General features: G+C 46.0%; 1 protein-coding gene across 1 annotated transcript; it reads left to right on the forward strand.

The window, feature by feature from the left end:
- Positions 1 to 23,270, forward strand: LOC135369737 (uncharacterized). Its single transcript, XM_064603254.1, has 10 exons — positions 1 to 283; positions 1,054 to 1,112; positions 1,188 to 1,329; positions 2,670 to 2,840; positions 7,915 to 8,046; positions 10,800 to 10,973; positions 12,924 to 12,982; positions 20,642 to 20,783; positions 22,043 to 22,216; positions 23,133 to 23,270. Exons 1-10 carry the CDS (start codon positions 143 to 145, stop codon positions 23,268 to 23,270), a joined length of 1,332 nt encoding a protein of 443 aa, XP_064459324.1. The 5' UTR covers positions 1 to 142.
- The last annotated feature ends 2,378 nt before the right edge of the window (positions 23,271 to 25,648 follow it).

Consider the following 25,648-nt stretch of genomic DNA (forward strand, 5'->3'; position numbering starts at 1 on the left):
TTTACTGCATGCTGCCTATACACGGCCCTTTGCACGTGACTGTGAGCGCCGGCAGTGGGGTGTCTTCGGCCGTTTGATGTCAAACAGCGCCGGTTCTGAATCAAAAGTGACTCCTAAATCTCGGTAGGATAAGGGCACAGATATGACGATCGATTTGTATCAAACCAGCGGCAGTCCACCCTGTCGTACAGTACGTATGGTGGCGAAAGTTCTGGGTGTTCCTCTGAACGTCAAAGACCTCGATCTGGCCGGAAAAGCGAATCACAAGCCGGAGTTCGTCAAGGTGAGTAGAGGTCAGTGTATATGGTTGACGCGCTGAAGTGTTGACGTTCGTTACATGCTCAGACATGACGGTAGTATCGTTAAATGAACGAAAATGGAAGTAAGGTGTAGGATGGTCCCAACATGGATGCCAATTAAGTGAATGTTATTGGTTCAAACCGTTTTGTATTCTACCTCAGATAGTATAGTTACGCGGGTACCCGCGGGTACCCGCCGATAACCTTTCCTACGCATGTGGGTCCCGATTTGCGATATTGTACGGGTAACGCGTTGGACGCGGGTAAATTCTCCAAAAACAAGAAGAGAGAAAGTTTAATGGGTCACTTGTGGCGAATTCGCGTGGTCATTTCCCGGTAGATTTTTCTGCCATCCCGAGCTATCATGTTCGCGTGGTCAAAACGTAGCGATCTCGTTATGTTCTCGTGGCGTTTTCCGAGCTCCGGGTGCAGGAGATTGTCCAACTATATCCGGTGCCGTCACATCCGCACCGCGAGGGTGGCTAGGGCCCTGCTTGGCACTCACGGCGAAGTTCACGTGGGTTAGCGGACGACGGTACTCGAAGAGAGGCGACCGCGATGCCTCTAGCGTGATCCAAGCCACTAAAACCTAAAAGCTAGATTCCTGGCGCTCATGTTAGGGTGGCAACGGTCACTTGATCCAGCGCGAGCGCCGACCTAGGCGGCCGTGTTGCCACGAAATGACCACCTGAATTCGCCAGGTTTTTCCCTGGGGCACTTACTTATCAGCTTGCTTCCATCACTTTCGTTTCAGCTGAACCCTTTCAAGAAGGTCCCTACCCTTGTCGACGATGGATTTGCTGTATACGAGAGGTAACTGGGATCGATCATCAGAGCAGATTGATTCCATTGTGTATGGCTGATTACTCTATCTTTTCTTCTTTCAAGTAATGCTATAGTGTACTACCTGATCAACAAGTATGCACCAGACACTCCGCTCTACCCGAAGTGCCCAAAAGCCCGCGCCAAGGTGGACAGCGTTTTGGCGACGATTACGAGTAATATACAGCCACACTACTTCGGCTTTTTTGTGAGTGAATAACTTTTGGTTGATTGATTGATTATTTAAAAGAAAACTAATAACTTTCCTTTTTGATCACCCATGGAAATACAGCGCAAAATACGCGGACGAGAGAGAAGCACAGGACACGGTGCTTCTCTCCTTGTCCTTTGTCCTTGTCTCGCTTGTCCTTTTTGCTGTCCGCCCTAGGCGGCTTTACGGCTTGCAATCGGTGTGTCCTATTAAAACTTTAGGCAATACAACACTCCATCATAAACACGAGCGTACTGCATAACAAGGCTACTAAGGCGTACTCTATGAAAAAGACAGAACTCCCTTGAGCTTCCTGAGTACAACTTTATCAGCAAATGGTAAGAGTGATCACCTAAGAGTACCCCTACCGCATTATTTAAGACACTTCAGTCGCTGAGGTTGGTCCGAAATAGGCAGCACACAATCGCCTCAATTAGTTAACTTCTAGTTGACTCCAGTTTCGGGAATTTGACCCCCACGTCATCTGACATAAGAATTTTATGTTGAAAATTTCCCAGATATCGGGGGTTCGACGTTATAAGACGTAAATCTATTTTTTCAATAACATATTTTTTCTGTCACACTGCAAATCGAACGGCGTTCCCACCGAGTGCCATTCCTTTCTGTTGCATCAAGACATGCACGAAGAACAATAATGCCATTCGCAAATGATGTCACTGTCGATGATTAAGACATCGATCCCCGATCGATCCCCGATCGATCCCCGATCGTTCCCCGATCTTCAACTTGTCATTATCCCATAACACCCGTTAAATGCATCACTTCGGCTCGTGACGGGATAACGATAACGGGATATAACGATAACGATTGATATGTGAAAGTTCAAAATCGGGGCCCGGGACCGAACACAGGTACGTTCTCACATATACACAAGAATTACGGAAAAGAATCATCAACTCCGATCATCGGCCGGCGTGTTATCCACACTAGAAAGGTGACAGTGTTGCCCCCTATATAGGTCGATCTCGCAGCGATAGAGGATGTGCAGAGCAGAGACCTCCCTCACGCGTTGCGGAGCAGCTGATAATGACAGATGGAAGTCACTGAAAAGGTTAGCCAGCTGTAGGACTCGAACCCACATCTTCTGGATTACCGGTCCTGGTATTTGTCTTTTCTATACGTGTTCCAGCCTCGGAACATCAATTGTCTCAGCTAATAATATTGCGTTTCTGCAAGAATGCTTGATATTTCTCTTGCAACCCACCGCAGTCAAAAATGAAAAATCTATGGAAGAGTCCTTCACTGCTCCTTTTTGAAAACAAAAAGCATTCAATACATTATGGGTATAGCATTCAGTGTAATGCATCTGTTTGCAGAGGCCGCGTTTCTACGAGCTCAGAAAGCCGACACCGGAAGAGTTGGTGAAACTGGAAGAAAATGTGCTACGTGGATTTGAGCATCTCGTTGGAGACGGAAAATACGCGGTCGGTGATTCGCTTACCGTGGCTGATGTTGCCCTGGTAGTCTACTTGTCCACGCCACTAGAGGTATATCATCTTTTTATTCGTGTCTCTGCGATATTTGTCTGATACCTGCGATACAAGGAGAAAGATAGGTAGATGAGAGAGAAAAAATCTAGACGTAAGGCTGCGACGGTGCAGTCTGCTCTAGAACGCTCGTGTTCGAGTTCGAGTGCGAGACACTAATCAGTTTCTTGAAATATTGTAGCCATCAAATCAACTATTCGACGTAGAGAACGTGCTGAAGGACTGGTCAGATCAGTATAGACAACCCACGTGCTTTGTGTCTTGGAGCACTTTCTCAAAGACATATAGGTGCTGCAACACTCTTTCAAAACACCCAGCACTAAAAGGCGCTAACGCTATCCCTTTAAAAAAAAAAAAAACGGCATCAGCGCACGAAAAGAAACAGTTATTCTCGTTGCTCCGAACAGCTTTCATAAATAAAAACTTCCTTGGTCAAAATTAATTAGGATAAAGTCCGAAGCGGTTGCTTGATTTTTAAGAAAAATCATCCTGGGAACAGCACCGCAAAGGATATAATTGCCCCGACGACCGTTTTATAGGCCGCGCGAGACACGGCCCACCCGCGTAATCGACCGCGTTATCAAGGGGCCCTTCTCCAATATATGAGGGACCGGCTCCCCTTTGCCTCCCTCCACCGCGTAGCGAATCTGAAGGGGAGCATAAACTCACCATATAAATGACCACATAAATGACCATAAACTGGCTTACTTGTTGTAGAATATATCGCCGTTTATTATTATTAATATTATTATTATTGTTATTATTATTATTATTATTATTATTATTATTATTATTATTATTACATCGCCATTAAAAATCGCATTCTATAAAATTTTGTCCATAGTTAGGGCAGGGAAGGGTAACGGTAGTGGTAACAGAAACAGAAACGGTATATTACCGAAATTGGAGATGGTAACGATAACGGAAATAGAAACGCATACCACGGTCCTCCATTACCGGAAACAAAAACGGAAACGAAAATTATTGTCCGGTATTGAATTCGAGTAATGGCTATTCCTGTTGTGCCATGAAATTTGAGTGACTTTTCATTTTATTTTTGTATTTTGATGACTTCCCTGTAATGCTCTAAATGCTACACGAGAGCATGGAAACAAACCGCAATATTAGACCGCGGTGGGTCCCTGGCTTACCTCGTCGCACGCCTCATAACTCCATGACATCAACACATGACTATACCCCACCACAGAACGAGCATGACATCCTACGATTTTTAGTTATTGATTTCTCTCTTTTTTTTTTCGTTTCACTGTGGTTATGGCAGTATTATGTACAACTGATAGCGTCCACTAATGAATGCAACATTGGTTGAAAATTACACCCATCTTGAGCTGCTGGACTCAGAGTGAGTGAAGACTGAAGACATGTTCCTACGTTTTTAAAAAATCTTGCAAGATGTGAGCATCCCAACGACGTAAAATTACTGGTGTACTGTGTACGCGTGACACCGAAGCAGCACTTGGGCAAAACAGCCTGCTCACAGAGCTGGGCTGTCCTCCCGCAGCTCTGTAACAGCATTTCCATTACCGGAAACAGTAACGGAAACGTAACAGAAACGAAATTGTAAGGCTGGTATCGGAAACGGATAATGGAAACGAAAATACAGCAGTACCGAAAATGAGGACGGTAACGAAAATATATCCGTTATCCTTCCCTGGTTAGCGCGGACACCATGTATATTGTATTGCTATACCGGAGGATAGGCAAGTCGTATAATGCTTGCAAGGTGTAAGATGCATGCATATTATACGCATTGTTGTGGATGGTAGCGTGTTTGTAGCGCGGCCCGTAAAACGGTCGTCGGGGCAACATCGCTTGCGGTGTTGTTTCCGGGAAGATTTTTTCTAAAGAGCGTGTTTGTGGCTGGTCTTCCTCTCTGATGCCAATACAGGGAGTGTTTAGGGCGAGAGCAGTACTATTTTTCGTTTGTCCCATCCTACAGTTGGCAATACGAAAGTCCAGTGTCTTTGAATAGTAGGGGCCTATAACAAGGTCGTCGGGGCCTATAGCCGCTTGCTGTGCTGTTCCGGGAAATAATTTTTCTTTCGCCCACTCTTTCTTGCCTTGTGCAAAGCACTTTGCTCTCAGTGCCGCCCCTTTTACGCGAGCTGAATACACGGCTGCAGTCATGGCCCTGCACACTGGGAAGTCTCCCGGCTCTGATGGACTTCTAGCTGAATTCTTTAAATGCTTCTGGTCGACTTTGTCCCGTCCTTTGACTATCCTTTTCAATAGCTGTTTGGCGGGCGGCCTCTTGTGCCTTTCCAAGGGAGATAGCTTTATTATCTTGCTCTGCAAGGATGAGTCTCGTAGGCACGATCGGATCGCTTATAGGCCCGTGTCTCTACTGAATACTGACTATAAGATTACTTCTAACGTGCTATTGCAGCGAATTTCTCCCGTTCTGGGCCTTGTCACTCCTCCTTGGCAGGTTTGCGCTGTCTCCGGACGGTCCCTGCAGCTCCATTCTTCTGCGTTGCGTGATGCCCCTTATTGGGCTTATATCAACCCGCAGTTTTGGCCTCTTTTGACCAAGAGAAGACAGGGTGCACCACAGGTACATGTACCAGGTCCTGCACGCTTTTGGTTTCCCTGTTACGGTTATTGGCTGGATCAGAACTCTGTACACCGGAGCTTCAGCTACACTCTTAAAAATGAACTTCACCGCATAGCACGCTCCTAGCCAACCATCATTGCGAATGATATCGTTATCTGCCCTGATTGGTTGAAAACGGGAGGCGTACGCCTTTTCTGTGACAATTATGAACAGCATAAGTGTCACAAAAAAGACGTACGCCTCCCGTTTTCAACAAATCAAGGCAGTCAACAATATCATTCGATATTATGGTTGGCTAGGAGCGTGCTATGCGGTGAAGTTCATTTTTAAGAGAATCCCGGTGCCGGCTGTGCTGTCTGGGGTTTTTCCTGGGTTTTCCTCAGACGCTTTCAGACATATGTCGGCACAGTTCCCCTAGAAGTCGGCCCAGGACGCACATTTCCCCAGGGCGTCAGTCGTGACGTTGCCCACATACGTGAGGCCGACAACGGCAAGCCCTCTCACCATCACCACCACCACCATCATTTTTAAGAGGATACTATTGGGCTAAATGGGGCTCTGTCTGCCAGATTTCCGATAAAGTCCGGTGTGCGGCATGGTTGTCCTTTGTCCCCTGCTCCCTGTGCCATGGTCTTTAGTCCACTTTTGGAGTCTCTTGCAACTTTACTTCCTTCGCGCATGCTCAAGCTACCTGGCTCTACAGCTCTTCCGCTTTTTGCGTACGCAGATGACCTGTCTCTAATACTCAGAGATGAAGCTTCTGTTGCCGCCGTCGTAGGTGTTCTAGATGCCTATGGCAACGTATCAAATGCGCGCATTAATCGGGCGAAGAGTGTTTTGCTCTTCCTTCTACCCCGTTGTGCCCGGCGCCCTTTGGCATTCCTGTTAAAGACGACGTTCGTATACCACGATATAACTTTAATAGTTGCGGACTCTCGCCGTCCTCGTGGCTGAGGGTGCACCAGCGCAGTGTTCCTGTTCTCGCTTATCTCAGAGGTTTGGTGCTCCCTATCACGTGTCGAGCCCGTCTTGCCGCCTCGTGGTTTTTCAGTAAGTATACTGGTACCACGGCAGTGTCGCTATCCCCCCCCCCCCCCCGTAAAATCTTGGTGGCTGCGACCCGCATCGCTTTTCGTTTCATCTGGGGTAGCAGGGTGGAATGGGTGTGACATGCCCGCATGTGCCTGCGGGAGTTAGGTGGCCTATGGGTTCCACATATGAAGACCAAGTGTCTTGCCCTTGGTCTTAGAGGTATTTTTGATGCGCTCACGGAGCCGTGCCACGCTGACCATGATCTGTGACAGTTCTTCATGGGTTCTGATATCAGGTTTTTTGCTGCTTTTTCGCTGAGTAGGCCTCGATCTGAGTTTGTCGCACCGCACCTCAGAGAGTATATGTCTCCTCCATGCGGCGCCTGCGTGAGTCTTATACCCTGGTGAACGCATTTCTATGGGGACTGTCAAGTGTCTGTACAAGTTCCTCTTGGAGCTGCTCCCCATGCCTCCGGCGGCTGTGGGCCTTGGTGAGCCCCGGCAGGTTGCTTGGCGTCTAGTCACCGCGGGCTGGTTGGACGAACGTCGGGTTAGCCTGCAATGGCGCTTGGCACACGATGTTTTACCGCTTCGGGACCGTCTGGCTCGGTTCGGAGTCGGCACTCCTTTCTGTCCATTGTGTGCTTGTCACGAAACTGTAGAACACGCGTTTCATCAGTGCCTTGTGCCCGATACGCTGTGGCACAGAGTTGCGGTCCTGTTCGGAGTGCCACGCATTCGGTGGTCTGTCATTCAAACGCTCTTCCAGCCTCTCGTCCCGCATCGCGGTAGGAAACGGTTCCTCCTTCTGGCAGTTGAGATTAACTATCAGGTGTGGATTTCTCGCTGCATTGCAGCACAGGGTGGCCGCGTCGGTAGTGTAGCCGAAGTCCTAAATCTTGTACGAGCAGGGATTCGCTGATCCCTTCGCAGAGAGAGAGAGAGAGAGAGAGAGAGAGCAGTGCTGGGAACTGTGCACTTCGCAAGGCGGTGGCAGGTTGACATCGTTCCCTATACCTGATGTTAAAAATCTTCACGGGAACATCCCCGCACCGCAACACACACGCATTATGTGTTCAACGTATCGTTTGACGAGTCAGCAAATGGAAGCGCATATTTCTGAAATGCGATGTCGGCAAACATGGCGTCATGTCCCGTACTGTATAGGATGGGATACTAGTTGTATTGCCAACTGTATATAGGATGGGACAAGCGCCGTACCCGCCCATACCACGCTTCAAAAAGAGTGCTGCCTTCGCCCTATAAAAACGAAGACAACTCTAGTCAGCGCGCATTTCTTCTGAGTAAATTATTCAAACTCAAACTCACTTCTTCTTCTTTTCGTCTTCTTTTTTTCTTTTTTTTTTTTGTGTGTGTAACAGCTTTTGTGTATAACTGACACATCATGCCGCACGGACTAAACGTTGTTATACTAAACTTTACGGATTTGCGGAATATTTTTTTGCAGCTGAAGTTCGCCAGCCCAGAGCAATTCCCCAAGTTGGCAGGCTACTACGAAAGAATCAAACAGGAACTGCCGGGCTACGAAGAAATCAACCGTCCTGGATTAGAACGCATGATAAAGCGGATTGAGCAACTTGCATGAACGAATACAGCTGTTATCCAAAGTTGAAATAAAGTTGTCTTTCGCAATGCGTTTAAGAATGCTCACCATGTATTGTCTGACAGTCCGTGACTGATGGGAAAATTACGGCATGAAGATGACTTGCGTTTCCCGGAACAGGGACAACTATGGCTATGATGCGCTAAATCTTGGTTAGTTAGTTGGCGTCTAAATCTAGTTGTTGTTGTTGTTTTTAAACCGAGATTATCGGGTTAGAAAAGAAGAAAGCTGAAAGCTATACAGTTTACGTGTCCGTTGGAAACTTTATGTTCGTAAAATGGTCACATGATTCAAATGTCCTGTTTTCTTTTTTGTTTTTTTGTTTTTTTCGTGCTCCGCCATACACTCTTAAAAATGAACTTCACCGCATAGCCCGCTCCTAGCCAACCATCATCTCGAATGATATCGTTATCTGCTCTGATTTATTGAAAACGGGAGGCGTACGCCTTTTTTGTGACAATTATGAACAGCATAAGTGACACAAAAAAGGCGTACGTCTCCTTTTTTAACCAATCAGGGCGCAGAAATATGTCATTCGGGATGGTGGTTGGCTATTAGCGTGCTATGCGATGAAGTTCATTTTTAAGAGTGTAGAGAGAACTTCACCGCATACCACGCTAATAGCCAACCACCATCCCGAATGACATATTTCTGCGCCCTGATTGGTTAAAAAAGGAGACGTACGCCTTCTTGTGACACTTATGCAGTTACGTTAATTGTCACAAAGAGGCGTACGCCCCGAGTTTCCCACAAATTAGGAGTGATAACGGTATAATTCTGTGTAATGAGCAATGGGGTAGAATATCTCACCTGGCGACGAAACCCCCAATCATCATCATAAAAATAAAGTTGTTGCAGTTTTGTTCTGTGCAATGGTTGGCCTTAGCCGTGCTATATGGTGAGGTTCTGTTTCGAGTTTGTGTACGGGCTGGACCAATGAGGTCGCTCCAAGAGCAATAGGGGAAAGAGGGAAACTTCGAAGCTGCGCGGACAGCTGACGTACTGCTACTTGCACAGACGGTATTGGCAAAGCAATGGAACGACCCTTCCGGTTCTTTAATTTGTTTGTTTCTTTTGTTTGTTTTTCTTGGGGAGGGGGGCGGGACTTCCTCGGCGTATTGGCTGGAACCTTTTCTCTGAAAACGGCTCTAGCGGAACAAAAGGAACGGGTGTTGCGCGGAATTTCTTTCTTTTATAATTAAACACTACATTAGTCAAAATTAAAAACGACAACGCAGTATCGAGGTTGCTCGGGCGTCCATAATATGACCCACTTCACCCAGCGTCTATTGCCATTTATTGCAACTGGCACGAGACATGTCCTTATTTTATAAAATTCTGTCCGCAATTAGTGCGGAGACGTATAATACCAACATTTTGAACGCATCAAATGCAAGACATGCTCCGATACCAGTCGATGTAGTTAGCCGCAGTGTCCCAGTAATGACCCAAAAATGATCCAATCTCTCGTTCTATATATACGTGAATACAGAGCAGCACCTCGAAACGTGGTACGGGAACTAATAGCACCAGACAAGATGTCTTCCCATCGTAAAGCTTTTCTTGAGGGAGAAAGACACTGGAAAGGGGAAGAGCTAATTGAACTCCAGGTTCGATCAGCTTGTCCAGCTTATGGATCTGCTGGTTCGCCACGTCAATCTCGTTTCTGCCATACGTGTGACAGGACCCTCAGCCGGATAGCAGGACCTCGTCGACGTCGAAACTTCGGGAGTTAGGTATGTCGTGTCTTTCATGCTTCCCCATTCTTATCTGTAAGAGTCTAGATGCATCAATGCAGATATGCTTACTGTCGTATACTCGTAGTGCCGTTATTGTCCTTACTGTCGATAGAAGGGTGAGGCAATTTTAGAACAGGGCATCCATACTCCTTACACTCTTAAAAAAACTTCACCGCATAGCCCGCTCCTAGCCAACCATCATCTGGAATGATATCGTTGTCTGCCGTTATTTGTTGGACACAGGAGGCGTACGCCTTTTTTGTGACAATTATGAACAGCATAAGTGTCACAACAAAGGCGTACGTCCCCCGTTTTCAACAAATAAGTGCAGATAACGATATCATTCCAGATGATGGTTGGCTACACTCTTAAAAATGAACTTCACCACATAGCACGGTCCTAGCCAACCATCAACTCGAATGACAACGTCCTCGCCCTAGATTTGTTGAAAACGGGAGGCGGAGCCTATTTTGTGCTCATTATGCACGGCACAGAATAGGCTCCGCCTCCCGTTTTCAACAAATTAGGGGCGAGAACGTTGTCATTCGGGATGATGGTTGGCTAGGAGAGTGGTATGCGGTGAAGTTCATTTTTAAGAGTGTAGGAGCGTGCTATGTGGTAAGTTCATTTTTAGCAGTGTAGGGCCGCAATGAAATTGGTCGTCATTGCGCAAAGCTTGTCCTACACACATCTGTGACGTTTTTCGTTGTCGGTGTACTTGAATGCCACGCAATAGAAACATAGAACGTAGTTCAAGTTAACTCTGATGATAGCTGTACATATCTTGGTGCATATTAACTGGGACACCCTGCGGAGAGAAACCATGTGCCTTGCAGGATAGTAGAAGCACTGGACAATCCATGTTCTGCTGCACACAAGCAGGTCCCGTACACAACGTAAGCTTATACGTCTCCTATATACGCCTATTGCACACGGCACCGGCTCATGTAGCTACTCTAACGCCGAATGACGTGTAACGTGTCCGCACAGAGCGCCAAGGTTTACCCTCTACGTGTGAACAACATGTCCCTCGACCTGTACCACATGGAGAGCAGCCCCCCTTGTCGAGCGGTGCGGATGGTCGCGAAGCACCTCAATATCGCCCTCAATCTTATCCCCGTCAACGTCATGGCTGGAGAACATCAGAAGCCGCAGTTCAAAAAGGTACGTGCCCAGCAGAAAATCAGTATTTTACGTGAAACGTCATCCTGCACTCTTAAAAATGAACTTCACCGCATAGCACGCTCCTAGCCAAGCATTATCTCGAATGATATCGTTATCTGCCCCGATTTGTTGAAAACGGGGGGCGTACGCCTTTTCTGTGACAATTATGAACAGCATAAGTGTCACAGAAATGGCGTACGCCTCCCGTTTTCAACAAATCAGGGCAGATAGCGATATCATTCAAGACGATGGTTTGCTAGGAGCGTGCTATGCGGTGAAGTTCATTTTGAAGAGTGTGCGTGTATGCGGAAACCAACACTGCACTCTAAAAACTGAACTTCACCGCATAGCACGCTCTGCGCCAACCATTGCCACGAACGATAGGGTTATCACTTCTGATTCGAGGAGAGAGGGAGGCGTACGCCTTTTTGTATCAATTACCATGTATCCAAATTGACACAAAAAGGCGTACGCCCCCTCCTCTCTTCGAATCAGAAGCGATAACCCTATCATTCGTGGCAGTGGTTAGCGCAGAGAGTGCTATGCGGTGAAGTTCAGTTTTTGGAGTGTACGAAATTCCGTTGCTTCGTATACTCTTAAAAGTGAACTTCACCACATAGCACGCTCCTAGCCAACCATCATTCAAAGTTACATCGTTCTTTCCCCTGATTTGCTGAAAACGGTGTGCGTACGCCATTTTTGTGGTATTATGCGGTTTATAATTGCCACAAAAACAGCATACGCCCCCGTTTTCATATAATCAAGGGAGAGAACGTTGTCATTCGAGACGATTGTTGGCTAGGAGCGTGCTATGCAGTGAAGCTCTGTCCCCGAGCTCCCAGCCTACGCTCCCAGCCTACCATCATCCTGAATGACATCGTTCTCTCCCCTGATTTGCTGGAAACGGGAGGAGTACGCCATTTTTGTGACAATTATGAACTGCAGTGTCACAAAAAGGCGCATGCCTCCTGTTTTCAACGAGTCAGGGGACAGCACGATGTCGTTCGAGATGATGGTTGGCTAGGAGCGTGCTATGCGGTGAAGCTCATTTTGAAGAGTGCAAAAGTTAGTTGAGTGCACGTGAGCATCTGAGCCTCATGTGTCACGGGAAGATGTTTTCCACAAAATATTAGCTGTCTTCGATTCGTCAAAAAAAGTGCAAGAGGCGGTGGAAAAAAGCGAAGTGCATAACAGGTGGCTGCCTTCGTAAAAACTACCCTAAAGCGCCAATCGAATAAAAAAGTGTAGACCTCACCGTCATCATATGTCACCGACTTCTGCACTGCATTGCTACTCTTTGAGCTATCTGTTGTCTTATTAGTTGACTCGAGGAGCAGACCTATCTTCACGAATTTATTGCCTGTATATCCTCCACCGATGATAAGACGTCGCCAATAACCACAGCTACCCTAATCATGTCGTCTGCCCCCTGGCGCACGAGACGTTAACACGAACGTCGGAGAAGCTGCAGCGTCCTCGTGAACCCGTGATGCACTCCTGTGGCACTTTTTCCAATCGAATAATATAGTGTGTAGTGCAAAGGCTACACCTCGAATGGAATGCGGGAATATGCACCGTTTGCACTAGATCACAAAGTGCAGCCCAACCGAAGACCAGCTACTGCTTCTTCTATTGTCTACTCGTGTCGTCTGCTATAGTGGATGAGCGCGACTCATTGTGTTTTCAAACAAAAATCTTGGCCCGAGAACTCTGGTCCTCAGACGTCTATACGTGCAGCCAGTGCGCTAAATGCCTTATGCAATATTACAGCATACCTTGCTCTCTTTTTGTCACGAACCTTACTCGCCCAGCATGCGCTCATAGCGCAAGAATTCGCATTATGATCCCGGACCTGAGGCTTCTGCTTCAATCTAATTTCCCTATAGGTCGCTGGATTTTCAACTTCGAGAAAACAAAGTCTGAATTTTTCGTGTTCATCAATGATTTCAGATCAACCCTCAAGGCGTGTTGCCCACACTGGTTGACAACAGCTTCATCCTTTGGGAAAGGTAAGCAGGAAGAAAAGTTTGGTTGTGTTGTTATTCTTTGTAACATACCAGCCATGCGTGATACTTCCAGTAGTTGGCATTTGAAATGGTATATGTTCAGAATCTCTATCTGTCATTGTACCTATGCATCGTAGACCTTGTTTAGACTCTTGCACAACCACTACTGACACAGATTTCGTATACACGCTATATTTACGCACGAACCATTTGCATCCACGTCTCTGCTTCTACGTACACACATCGATCTCCCTGAATCGTCACAACTACAAACGTTGGCCCACTTAGAGATGTAAACATGGACTATATACAACGCTTCTTGTTTGCTTCTCGCCACTTCCTTGCTTCCGTGTGCTAACGGTCATTACACGAGGCTCAGGCCATGAGCGGAACGATTAAGGGAGTCCGTGAAACTGTCATAATGAATTTGGTGCGGTTGTACACGCGACACGGAAGCAACACGACAGCAACAGCATTAATACTCGTGACAGACGGAGAACACTAAAGACCCTACAAGAGAAGGACGCCTATCCGAACAGCACCTGTGTCAACTGACGCACGACAACGGCGAACCACTAAAAAGGCGTGTAGCCTCGAAACGCGAGGTCGCGCTCTAAAAACAGAGCACCGCCACCGTCATCCCGATTGGCATCGTTCTCACCCCTGATTTGATGAAAACGGGAGGCTTGCGCCTTTTTGTGACAGTAATGCGGTCCTGCACTCTGGAAACAGAACTTCACTTCGTAGCACGCTGTGCGCCAACCATTGCCACGAATGATAGGGTCGTCGCTTCTGATTCGATGGGAGGGGCGTACGCCTTTTTGTGGTAATTCGGATATATGATCACTGCCACAAACGAGGCGTACGCCCCCTCTTTCTTCGAATTAGAAGCGATGACCCTAGCATTCATGGCAATGGTTGGTGCACAGCTTGCTATGCGGCGAAGTTCTGTTTTTAGAGCCGACAACGGCAAGCCCTATCTCCACCACCACCACCACCATCTGTTTTTAGAGTGTCACAAAAGGGGCATACGCCCCGCGCTCTTCGCAAATCGGGAGTGATAGCGGGATCATTCTGCGCAATGTTTAGCGATCAGCGTGTTATGTGGTGGTTATGTGCTGTGTTTTAAGATTGGAGCCGATGAGTTACAGCTCGTACATATGTACCTCGGCTAATACGATAGATGTTTAAAAATCTATTACACTCGCCCGGAGGTCATTGATGTCTACCTCGTTTGGGAAGGAGATAATTTTAAGGCGCGTCATCTGACGCCACACGGCGGCCGGGTGTCGCAAAAGCCAGTGCCGCCGTTTTGGTTGCGGAACTGCCGCTTTGAAATCTCCGCCAGGACACGGCTTTCATTCCGGTCAAGTGGGCGGAGCCATGACGTTTCTGACGTCACGGCGAACCCCCATCTCGTTGCTTCAAAAGATCAAAGAATGGCCGAACTCACCCCATAAGAGAACTGATGTTCTGAGGCTGTTTCTGTTCTGAGGCACCTTTTCAGTGACTTTCATCTTTCATCTCCCCATAAATGGCTCCGATGTTAACAGAACAGAAACAAAGGCACACAGACTTTGAGGGTTGGTATAACAGTATACTTTGCAACATGCACATTCTGCATGCGTCCTCACAGTGAGGACTACGCGAAAGTTGTGTCCATGTCGGGCCTGCTTCTTATTCAGTTTCAGTTTCTCGCTTATCACTTCCACTTGTACAAAGAAAAGCGAGATCGAAACTGCTGTGAGGCTGGCGCCATCTTTCGGCCTTTTTTGAAGGCTTATTTCATTTCCTCGAGGACGGCGGGAAGTTTCGTGGAAGTTTCATCGTTGCAAATGGTGATCTCTGCTTCTTCAAGTTTTCGGTCGGCCACGGATTTGGAGCAACTCGAGTTGGTTGTGGTTGGTGGTGATGTTCACTCTAAAAACTGAACTTCACCGCATAGCACGCTCTGCGCCAACCATTGCCACGAATGATAGGGTTATCACTTCTGATTCGAAGAGAGAGGGAGGCGTACGCCTTTTTGTGTCAATTATCATATATCCAAATTGACACAAAAAGGCGTACGCCTCCCTTTCTCTTCGAATCAGAAGCGATAACCGTATCATTCGTGGCAATTGTTGGCGCAGAGCGAGCTGTGCGGTGAAGTTCAGTTTTTAGAGTGTTGGTGGAGAAAGCTGGCGTGTCTGAACGCAGCGCATATATAGTTTTCTTTGAACGTATATGGATTCCATATACAGGCAACTTCAGCTGCGTTTCAACTGTTTTCACGGCTCTTCAACTATGCATTAGAGACAAAAATTCTGAATCAGCTAAGACCGAATATATGATCGTGACACGACTGCCACACACAGGATTTGATCCCATTCGAATGTGACAAGGCACTAGACAAGAAACCGTTTCAAAGTACGATATGCATACCCTACCCCCATTACATGTGAGACATTAGATGAGCGACAGTCGCACGACAGCAACAATAAATGAAGGAGAAGTGATTATATGACACGGGATGTTTCCCCGTGGTAGCCACGAGACCCTACACTCTTAAAAATGAACTTCACCGCATAGCACGCTGCTAGCCAACCATCACCTCGAATGATATCGTTATCTGCCCTGATTTGTTGAAAACGGGGGGGGGGGGGCGTACGCCTTTTTGTGATAACTATGAACAGCATAAGTGTCACAGAAAAGGCGTACGCCCCCCGTTTTCAACAAATCAGGGCAGATAACGATATCATTCGAGGTGATGGTTGACTAGGAGCGTGCTATGTGGTGAAGTTCATTTCTAAGAGTGTACCCTACTTCACAGCGGTTAATATGAGAGGATGAATTATGATGAACGCGAAGCGACGATATTATCGGACACGCAAACACACGACAAATCAACATGCGTTCTTGCGCATTGTTCAGTTCAGAACGCTCTGCGCCAACCACTGCCACGAATGATAGGGTTATCGCTTCTGATTTGAAGAGAGAGAGGGGGGGGGGGGGCGTACGCCTTTTTGTAGCAATTATCATATATTCAAATTTTCACAAAAAGGCGTACCCCCCCCCCCCCCATCGCTCTTCGAATCGGAAGCGATAACCCTATCATTCGTGACTGTGGTTGGCGCACAACGTGCAATGCGGTGAAGTTCTGTTCTGAGAGTGTAGGGTTATCACTTGTGATTCCAAGAGAGAGGGGGGCTGTACGCCTTTTTGTAGAAATTATAATACATCCAAATTGACACAAAATGGTGTATGTCCCCCCCCCCCTCACTCTTCGAATCAGAAGCGATCACTCTACACTATTAACAGAACTTCACCGGATAGCACGATGAAGGCCAACTGTTGCAGAGAATGATACCGCACTCTTAAAAATAAACTTCACCGCATAGCACGCTCTTAGCCAACCATCATCTCAAATGATGGTAGTAGCTCATAAGCACCAAATGCTCATAACCTCCAAACGCTCAAAACCTCCAAACGCTCATATGCACCGAAAAAAAGTTGGTGGTTTTGAGCGTTTGGTGGAAATGAGCAAGAGGGGAGAAGCTGCTCATAAGCACCAAACGTCCAGAACATCCGAATGCTCATATGCACCGAAAGGCGAGCGACCACAAAGGCCGGGTCTTCCTCTCCCGCATTTGGAACAAGGTCATAGGGTGAGAAAGGTGGAATGAATGGCGACTACCAAGACCGCTTAATGTGTCAGTTTGAAGTTTATGTAACAGCTTGGTCCTACTTGTATGTAGTCAGAACGAATTTTTATGGAAGTTCATTTTTATCTATCGTGAGTCAATGGGGGTTTGAACGCCGTAGTGTCCGCCCATTTGGTCGAACGCCGTTTGGTCTAATGACGTTTGATCGAAGGCGTTTGATCGAACGCCGCTTGGTCGAAAACCGTTTGATCGAAAGCCGGTTGATCGACGCCGTTTGTTCGAAAGACGTATGTTGGAAGGGAGTTCAAAACTGCATGCACTGTGTCATCCGCACCTCTTTTTCTGTAACTTTTGACTCGAGCATACAGAGCTGGCAATCATGGTACTCTGCTTTTTTTCATATTTATTGTTATTATTTCTTTTTCTTTTCTTTTCTTTTTTTTTTTCAGGGAGACCGCTGGTTACTTGCAGACGTTTGTAATTTACGAACCAGTCGGACACATGTTGAAGAAAGTTACCCCAGGTTGGGAGCAGCCGATAGTCTGTGTTTCTTCTGAGCACCATTCTCATTGCTGGTGACACATTTAGAGGGAACGGTCTGAAACGGGATAGCCATATGTGCGCGAAAGCCACTCGTAGTCTGTGGATGCTAAGAAGGAAATTTCGCCATGGCACAACGAAAGATATTAAATTAACAGCATATAAAACCTTAGTTCAACCTCGTTTAGTGTATGCATCTGCAATCTGGGTCACTACACATGGACGCTATCCGAAAAAATAGAGAAAGCACAAAGATCTGCTGCCCTGCTTATCTTGTCTAGGTTTCGAAGGACTTCTTCGGTTACATGTCTGTTGCAAGAACTAAATTTAGATTCACCTGCACATAGGCGAAAAGTAAATAAACTAAAACTGTTCTTTCTCCTATACAATGGTCAGTTGATTGTCAGAAACAATAATACATTGTTAAAATTTATCCACATTCAACAGGAATAAATAATCGAAAAATGTCATTAATTTATTTTTTCTTTATTTGCCAAGAATGTTTAATACTTGAAATCAATTATTATTTGACAAAGTGGGTTAGCATGAGGAATGTGTTTACGAGCAAACGGGTTACATGCAGTTAAATGTTGCTTAGGATAACGGCATTTAGAACTCCGCATTTTAACTCAACACTCCAAGTGAACCAATAAAAAATCGATCAAACGACCGCTGCCGTTTCGATCTTCGATGAAATGTCTTTCGACCAAATCATATGTCGGCACAGTTCCTATAGAAGTCGACCAGGATGCACATTCCCCGAGGCCGTCAGTCGTGACATTGCCCACCTCTGTGAGGCCAACAACGGCGAGACCTTTCATCGTCACCACAGTGAATTAAATTCGCCTACCTGAGGTAGAGCGTGGTTGACAAAACGTGTAAGAGAAAATGTGGCCGATGAACGGATATCAACATGGAACGCCGTCTACTCCATAGCGCCTTAAGCTACATAAACGAGTAAACACAAAAGAAAACGAGTAGTAAAAATAAACTGAAGAAATAACATTAAACCAAATATATGCTAGAGGTTCAACGATAACACCCAGTGAGCTTGAACTAGCGGTGCAGGAAGGAGGATTGACGCTGCACAGCGTCGCAGTCAGGCACTGGCGTCATCGAATGGTTCTGTAGCATTCGCTACAGTCCCACAGTATAAAGTCTGCGTCGTGAAGCGTACATTAGAAGTAGTTTTGGCATGTGCTACAACGTGTCTGTTTTTGCATGTTCTTGCCTGTTTAGGTTCTTTTTTTGGTCTAAATATCTGTCTATTTTCATGGTTTTGGGACGTAAATTTCCGAGTTCTACTTATAAGAGGAAGTAATGTTGTTCTTGAATGCCTAACACGGTGGGCAAACGGAAATGAGTTGAAAACCAATCATCCAAAGAACCAAGCCAGTCATCTTCCAGACCGAAGGTAGAATAACTATAGGAGCGAGAATGTGTAGAGCATGTTGGATGGAGTTACGGAAAAAAAAATAGTCCCGGAAAAGTTCGTCCCGGAAAAATTGGTCCCTGGTTGCGTGGCGGAAGAAATGGTCCCGCGAGGTTCCGTGCGCCCAAAAATACAGGAGCGTCATTGTGGACATCTGATAAACCGAATCATAGCCAATCAAGTGCTATCATTCGCACTCCTCATTTGTTCGAAATTGGAAGACATGCTTTTTAAAATTAACATTAATCTTAATGAACAATAAATGCTGCACGGCATTTAATGAGGAACATAAAAGCGGTTCCATTTGCTGCACCGCTTGTATTGTACAATTTGCGTCTGTTCTTTCTGTTCCTCTCTTTATTTTGTGGAGTACAGACAATGCGACAAGATCATGAAGCAGTTCTGCAATGTCTGCTACCTTCTCCTAAAAGTGAAAAAAAAAAAATAAATAAATAGAAAGGAAGAGTCGTCTTTCTGCAGAACGAAAATTTAAATCTCAGTTCTTTCTTATTCTCACTGATCAGGCCATATCTTCTGTTTTGTCGACCAACTCGTGGAGTGGTAAAAGTTGTTTGGATTTATGTAAAACGCTAACAACTTGGGGCAGCGTCACTGGGAACTTGAACTGGAGAATCGCAGCAAAAATTTTGAAGTAAAAATGGTAGACATCGATGCCAGCGGCGAACTTATAATGGAATATCCTTTCGTGTCATTGAGAAAAAAAGAGGACGCCAAACAAAGAGACGCCAAACAATTTTTAACGTACACATACAAGAAAGCCTCCAGGAGATATATCTGAATCCTTGCATTTGCGTCAGCATTCTATTTTCTGACCACACCAGCTACTGTCGCTGATGCTGAAAGAAGTCTCAGCAAAATGAAACTGACCGATCAAGAATATCCTGCGCTCAATTAACCATAAGAAATGTCAGGCTTTCTGAGTTCGTATAGTCAACCGAAAACATGATTATCATATCTCTGGACTATGACGCATTGATTAACCAACTTGCGAAGAACAAGGCTCGAAAGAAGGGTTTTGCGCAAATGTTCACTGCAGGCCTATGTATGCATAATATAAACCCTATATAAATATCGTATTCCAGCTTCTGCACTGTAAGTGAACCCGGACATATGTTCGGAGGGGACCACGCTCTTTGTTGCTACAGCCCTGGGAACCGAGTGCCTTTCGAGCTAGAATCAAGTCTTTTGTCCTATAGGCTGCCTCCATGTCTATGAAAATAAAGCTCAAATTTAAATCCACAAACGAGAAGGCGCTATTCGTTCTGGCTACATACAAGCAGGACCAAGCTGTTACATAAACTTTAAACTGACACATTAAGCGGCCTTGGTAATCGCCATTCATTCCACCTTTCTCACCCTATGACCTTGTTCCAAATGCGGGAGAGGAAGACCCGGCCTTTGTGGTCGCCCGCCTTTCGGTGCATATGAGCATTCGGATGTTCTGGACGTTTGGTGCTTGTGAGCAGGTTCTCCCCTCTTGCTCATTTCCACCAAACGCTCAAAACCACCAACTTTTTTTCGGTGCATATGAGCGTTCGGAGGTTTTGAGCGTTTGGAGGTTATGAGCATTTGGTGCATATGAGGCACAACCTCAAATGATATCGTTATCTTCCTTGATTTGTTAAAAACGGGAGGCGTACGCCTTTTTTGAGACACTTATGCTGTTCATAATTGTCACAAAAAAAGGCGTACGCCTCCCGTTTCCAACAAATCAGGGCAGATAACGATATCGTTTGAGATGATGGTTGGCTAGGAGCGTGCTATGCGGTGAAGTTCATTTCTAAGCGTGCGGTATAACTCCTGATTTGCGGGAAGCGCGCTGCGTACGCCCTTTTATGAAAATTAACATAACTGCATAAGTGTCACAAAAACTCGTACGCCTCTCATTTTCAACAAATCAGGTGAAAGAACATGTCATTTGGGATGACGGTCAGCTACGAGCGTGCTATGCGGTGAAATTCTGTTTTGCGCGGCGTACCGCATGTCACGGAAATTTTCCTGATCCTCAACTGACCTGGGCAATTTCAGCCGGCCAATCCTGACGTATCTGGTGAACAAGTTCGTGCCTCATAGTCCCCTGTACCCCAGCGACCCACAGCTGAGAGCCACAGTGGAACGTTTCCTTCATTTCGATATTGGCACGTTGTTCAGCACCACGAAAGAAACACTAGTACGTATGGAGACTCTTTTATCGGTACTATTGCCCTTACAGCTGCACATATCACCCTCTCATGATAATGCCCCATGCCGTTGTGCGTATATGCAACCGCCAGCGTTTTGCCGGAATTTTACTAAAGTAGACGTTCCTTCGAGAAGTACGCGAGGAATATCTTTAAAAATAAATGATTTGTGTTATAGTACTTTTTCGTTGTTTAGTCCTTACTAGTTTTAGTATTTAGTATTTAGTATTAGTAGTAGTAGCATTAGTAGTAGCATTTAGTATTTTCTTTATGTATACTACTTACGTCGTAACACGAACTGTCCAAAAGGAATAGAAAGCATGTTTCGGGGTATACGCAGCTGATTGAGCGACTTTTCTCTCTAGATACATGTACTCCTCTTTCACCCTTTTGCTATTCTCTTTCTCTTATTTTTCTTTCTGTATTTCCCTCGCCCAATCAACTACTCCCCTCCTCTCCCTTTCAGTCTCAGACGATATTTTTCGTGGAGAACGGCGGCAAACCTATAGATTCACCTTATAGCATCCTGGTAGACCCGTTTGCAGACGCTCTACACTCTTAAAAATGAACTTCACCACATAGCACGCTCCTAGCCAACCCTCATCTCGAATGATATCGTTATCTGCCGATTTGTTGAAAACGGAAGGCGTACGCCTTTTTTGTGACAATTATGAACAGCATAAGTGCCACAAAAAAAAAGGCATACGCCTCCCGTTTTCAACAAATCAGGGCAGATAACGATATCATTCGAGATGATGGTTGGCTACACTCTAAAACAGATCTTCACCGCATAGCACACTCTGCGCCAACCATGGCCACGAACGGTAAGGTTATCGTTTCTGATTCGAAGAGGGAGGGGGCGTACGCCTTTTTGTGGCAATTATCATATATCCAAATTGACACAAACAGGCGTTGGCCTCCCTCTGTTATCAACAACCCTATCATTCCCGGCAATAGTTGGTGCAGAGCGTGCTACGAGGTGAAGCTCCGTTTTTAGAGTGTAGGAGCGTGCTATGCCGTGAAGTTCATTTCTAAGAGTGCACGCTATGGAGGGCGGCCGAGACTGAAATGTTACGCCACAGCATGCATCCTAAATGTGACATATAGCTTACCGTGCGATGAAATTCTGTTTTTAATGATATGGCCGCATTGTGGGTACATAAATTCCCCTTACGGTGCCCCTTGTAGTTTGAGGAACCAAATGTCAAGTACAAAAAGAATATATTGAGCAAAAATTCCATTGTTTCAGTATCCGGTGCTCTTTGGCGGGACACTCGAAGCTGGCAAGGACAAGCCCCTGGTGGAAGCCCTCAACTTACTCGACACCTTCCTGTACGACCAGAGATATCTAGTCGGAGATGATGTCACAGTTGCCGACATCTCCATCCTGGCTACCCTTACTTTAACGGAGGTACTATTCAAAGTTGAGGAATGACACTCCGTCCGATGGATGGAGCAAATTACGACTTGATGATCACTAATCACTAGACAATTAATCGCTCACTTGTAGTAATATCTTGTATGGTGTGTCCTTCGAAACTTGTACCAGACTTTGCAAAATAAGCCTAGCCTGGTACGGCGTCCTCGCGGAAGTGGAGTGAAGGGGCGGACTTCATTTGTTGAGAGGACACGTCATGTCACGTCACGACAGGCAGGCAGGCCTCCGCGGGGTGACGTAAGCGCGCAGGCCTGATGCTATCTAGGAGGTGTTGTATAACTCTAAGCCATGCATGTGTTATCTCCTTCGAGGATGCCGGTGTGGGCTGGGTTTCCAACCTCCTTTCGTCGGACTGACAACCATTGCGCTGAAAAATTCGCCGCGCGCTATCCTCTGGGAGCTCCTTAGTCCGTATAGAGCATAATGTTCGACTATTTTTTTCCGATGGGATAGCTCCTGAATATCCTGCCAAGTATCATGAATTTTAGTAAATTCGGCACGCTCTTCACATTGGTGGGGTAAAAAAGTGACCTTTACTTCACAAATTTCCGAGTTAAGTTCGCAAAAATTTACGTAACGCGCCTTACGTTACATGACACTCACAGCAGGAGCTGGCAAAAACCTGGCAAGACACAAATGCCGCTGACCGCATGATTCTAGATGGCGTAGTTTTTTTATTATAGTTCAATTACATGTTTTCTGTGACAATCTGTATAGTGTCCTCTAGATGCGTGATGTCGATGAATAAACTCTACAGTGCAGTGCTACATACCGCTGCACGGAATATACATAGTGTCAACTGTTGTAACGCGAGTCTTTTTGCCTTGAACCGTGCTCTACGTACTAGGGCAACGTCCGAAGGGAAGCTACTGCACGCTTAGCGCGTACGGTTTATGCGCAGGTTGCTGACTACGACTTGAGTCCTTTCAAGAACGTCTCGGCTTACTACGATCGGCTCAAGGCGGAACTTCCGTATTACGAGGAAATCAACGACTTGGGAATCCAGCAATTCAAGGCGATGCGCAAAGGAGGAAAGTAATTCCTGTCACCTCCAGAACATTTCACTCACCGAACATAGACAATAACGAGGGAGATCATTGAATGTGTCAGTGAGCAATGCCATCTCGATTCGGACAAGCCGTACCCATTAGGTCCCTTTATTTTTATTTTTTCATATATTTTTTTGCAAAATGGTCACCGCAGAACTCGTCCCTAAACCGACCGTCATCCCGAAAGACATCGTTCGCTCCCCTGATTTCTTTAAAACAGGAGGCGTACGCCTTTTGTATCGATTGATTGATTGAACGAACGTGAGGTAATTATTACATGTTTCTCTCACTCTCTTTCTCCGACCGATGATGGATCCGTGTTCACATCAAAATTAATTTGTAGATCATCCGGTCGCGGGAGTGGACATGGATATGCATTGGCACTTTTGCGCATAAATTAAAAGCGTGCTGGTGCGGCTGGTGCTATGTTGAACGTGCAAATCCAATATGCTACTGATATTATCTATTGTCATCATGTACCGTTGCTGTTGTTATTGTAAAAAGCAATTATGCGTTACCCAAACATGCAGTCTACATCACTGACCATCATCGCTTATTGTGTAATCGTTCTGTGAGCCACATACTCATTCAATTCAATTCAAGTTTATATAATTTCATTTACGTACAAGTAACACTTGAACCAAACTGTCTGTTCGTCCTGAGGACGACAGAATTTAGATACCCTTACAACGTTCACGAGGTGCCGTGGGTGCGCCTGGCTGGGATGGGGGGGATAAGAAAGATATATCTTGATCTATACGTACGTAGCAAGTTACACGTCATCCTGGTTTGCTGATCCGTTTTGCAGTGATCAGAGAATCCAAACAAGATACAGGAACTCAATGTTCCTGCAAGTAGCACGCGCACTTTCACAGTATGCATGGTACTATCTCCTGTTGTTCTATTTGCTTCGTAGCCAAATATACCATGGGCCATCGAGCACAGCCTCACGTTCTGGAGTAGAGATGCAGTCTTGGTGCATCACGCTTTGAATTGTACTTAGGCTGATGGGATTACCACGAAGGGAATAGTGTGTGCTATCCACCGGTACCGGCCTGTACTAAATGTGAAATAAATTTACGCTACAAACAAAATACTATCATTGGCTTATTATATTTACATGCACTATCTATTTATCTTACCGTGCTTACGTAAACAAGCATGGGTAGTGATGATGGGTGAAGAGATTTGCCACTTCGTATGCGGCTCACTGCCCCGTGGCACGCTAGTTAATACGCTATGCTTTTTTCCCCGTGTTAGCACCGCGAAGCAGCTGTGGCTATGAGCGACGTACAAACGCGAACAGATGGAGAGAAGACAGCAGGAAGGAGTGGGGGATACGGGGGGTTTGTATGCGTCCTGGGCCGGCTTCAGGGGGAACCCTGCCGACATTCGTCTGGAAAGTCTTCGGAAAAACCAGGGAAAACCTCAGACAGCACAGCCGGTGGTAAGGTTCGAACCCACCACTTCCCTGTCTTCAGCACGACCTTGGTAGTCATCACCAACGAGTGGGACATGCCGCTGGTAATACGTTGTGTGAAATGATGTTGTGACTGAGTGAATACGTTTTTATTAAGTTCTTGGCGTGACAAAATTTGTACGCATACATAGTACTAACCCAATAGTCACCGCACGAACCCATCATGTCTTTCTTTTCATTTCTTCTTCTCCTTTCCTTTTCCTTTTCTTCCCTTTTCTTATTCTTTTCTTCTTCTTTTCTTCCCTTTTCTTTTCTTATTTTTCTTTTCGTCCCCTTTTCTTTCCTTCCCCTTCCCCTTCTTTTGTCTTTTTTGTTTGGAATAGCAAGCCGACCTTCGTCTGGCTGACCTTTCCTTTCTTTTTCTTAATAAACATATCCCCCCCCCCCCATCATGTCTCCCGGCATCTCTCTCAAAGACTCATCCTCCAACGCCAATTGCGACAACTTGGCTACCCCAAAGTCTCTCTTGGCCACCCTGCGCGGCCCGGTCCTGCGCAACCATCAGGGTGCGGTTTCGACTGCCCTCTTGAGCTTTCTTCGTGCCACCGGCCTCTCGACAAGCCTCTAAGGCCCACTTGTATGTGTGTGTCTGCTTATTTTTTGTTTCGTTTGTCTCATTTCTCCTTTTCTGTTTCTTTTTTTAAGGAATAGCAAGTCGGCCTACACCGCAGTAGCCTTTCTTCCCTTTCTTCTTTTCAATAAACATGCCCCCCCCCCCCCCCCACTGGACCCGATCATGTCATTGTACAAGGCGTAGAGGTGATGGGTGAATAATTATACCCCCTTTCCATATTATTCTTTCTTTAAACCAACCCATCGATGTAAGAACCCCAGTCCTTGCTATAAGATGCAGCCCTCATAGTCAGCTAGTGCCAGTGCACAAATGCA

This window comes from Ornithodoros turicata, chromosome 10 (assembly GCF_037126465.1).
Source record: "Ornithodoros turicata isolate Travis chromosome 10, ASM3712646v1, whole genome shotgun sequence".
Lineage (NCBI taxonomy): Eukaryota > Metazoa > Arthropoda > Arachnida > Ixodida > Argasidae > Ornithodoros > Ornithodoros turicata.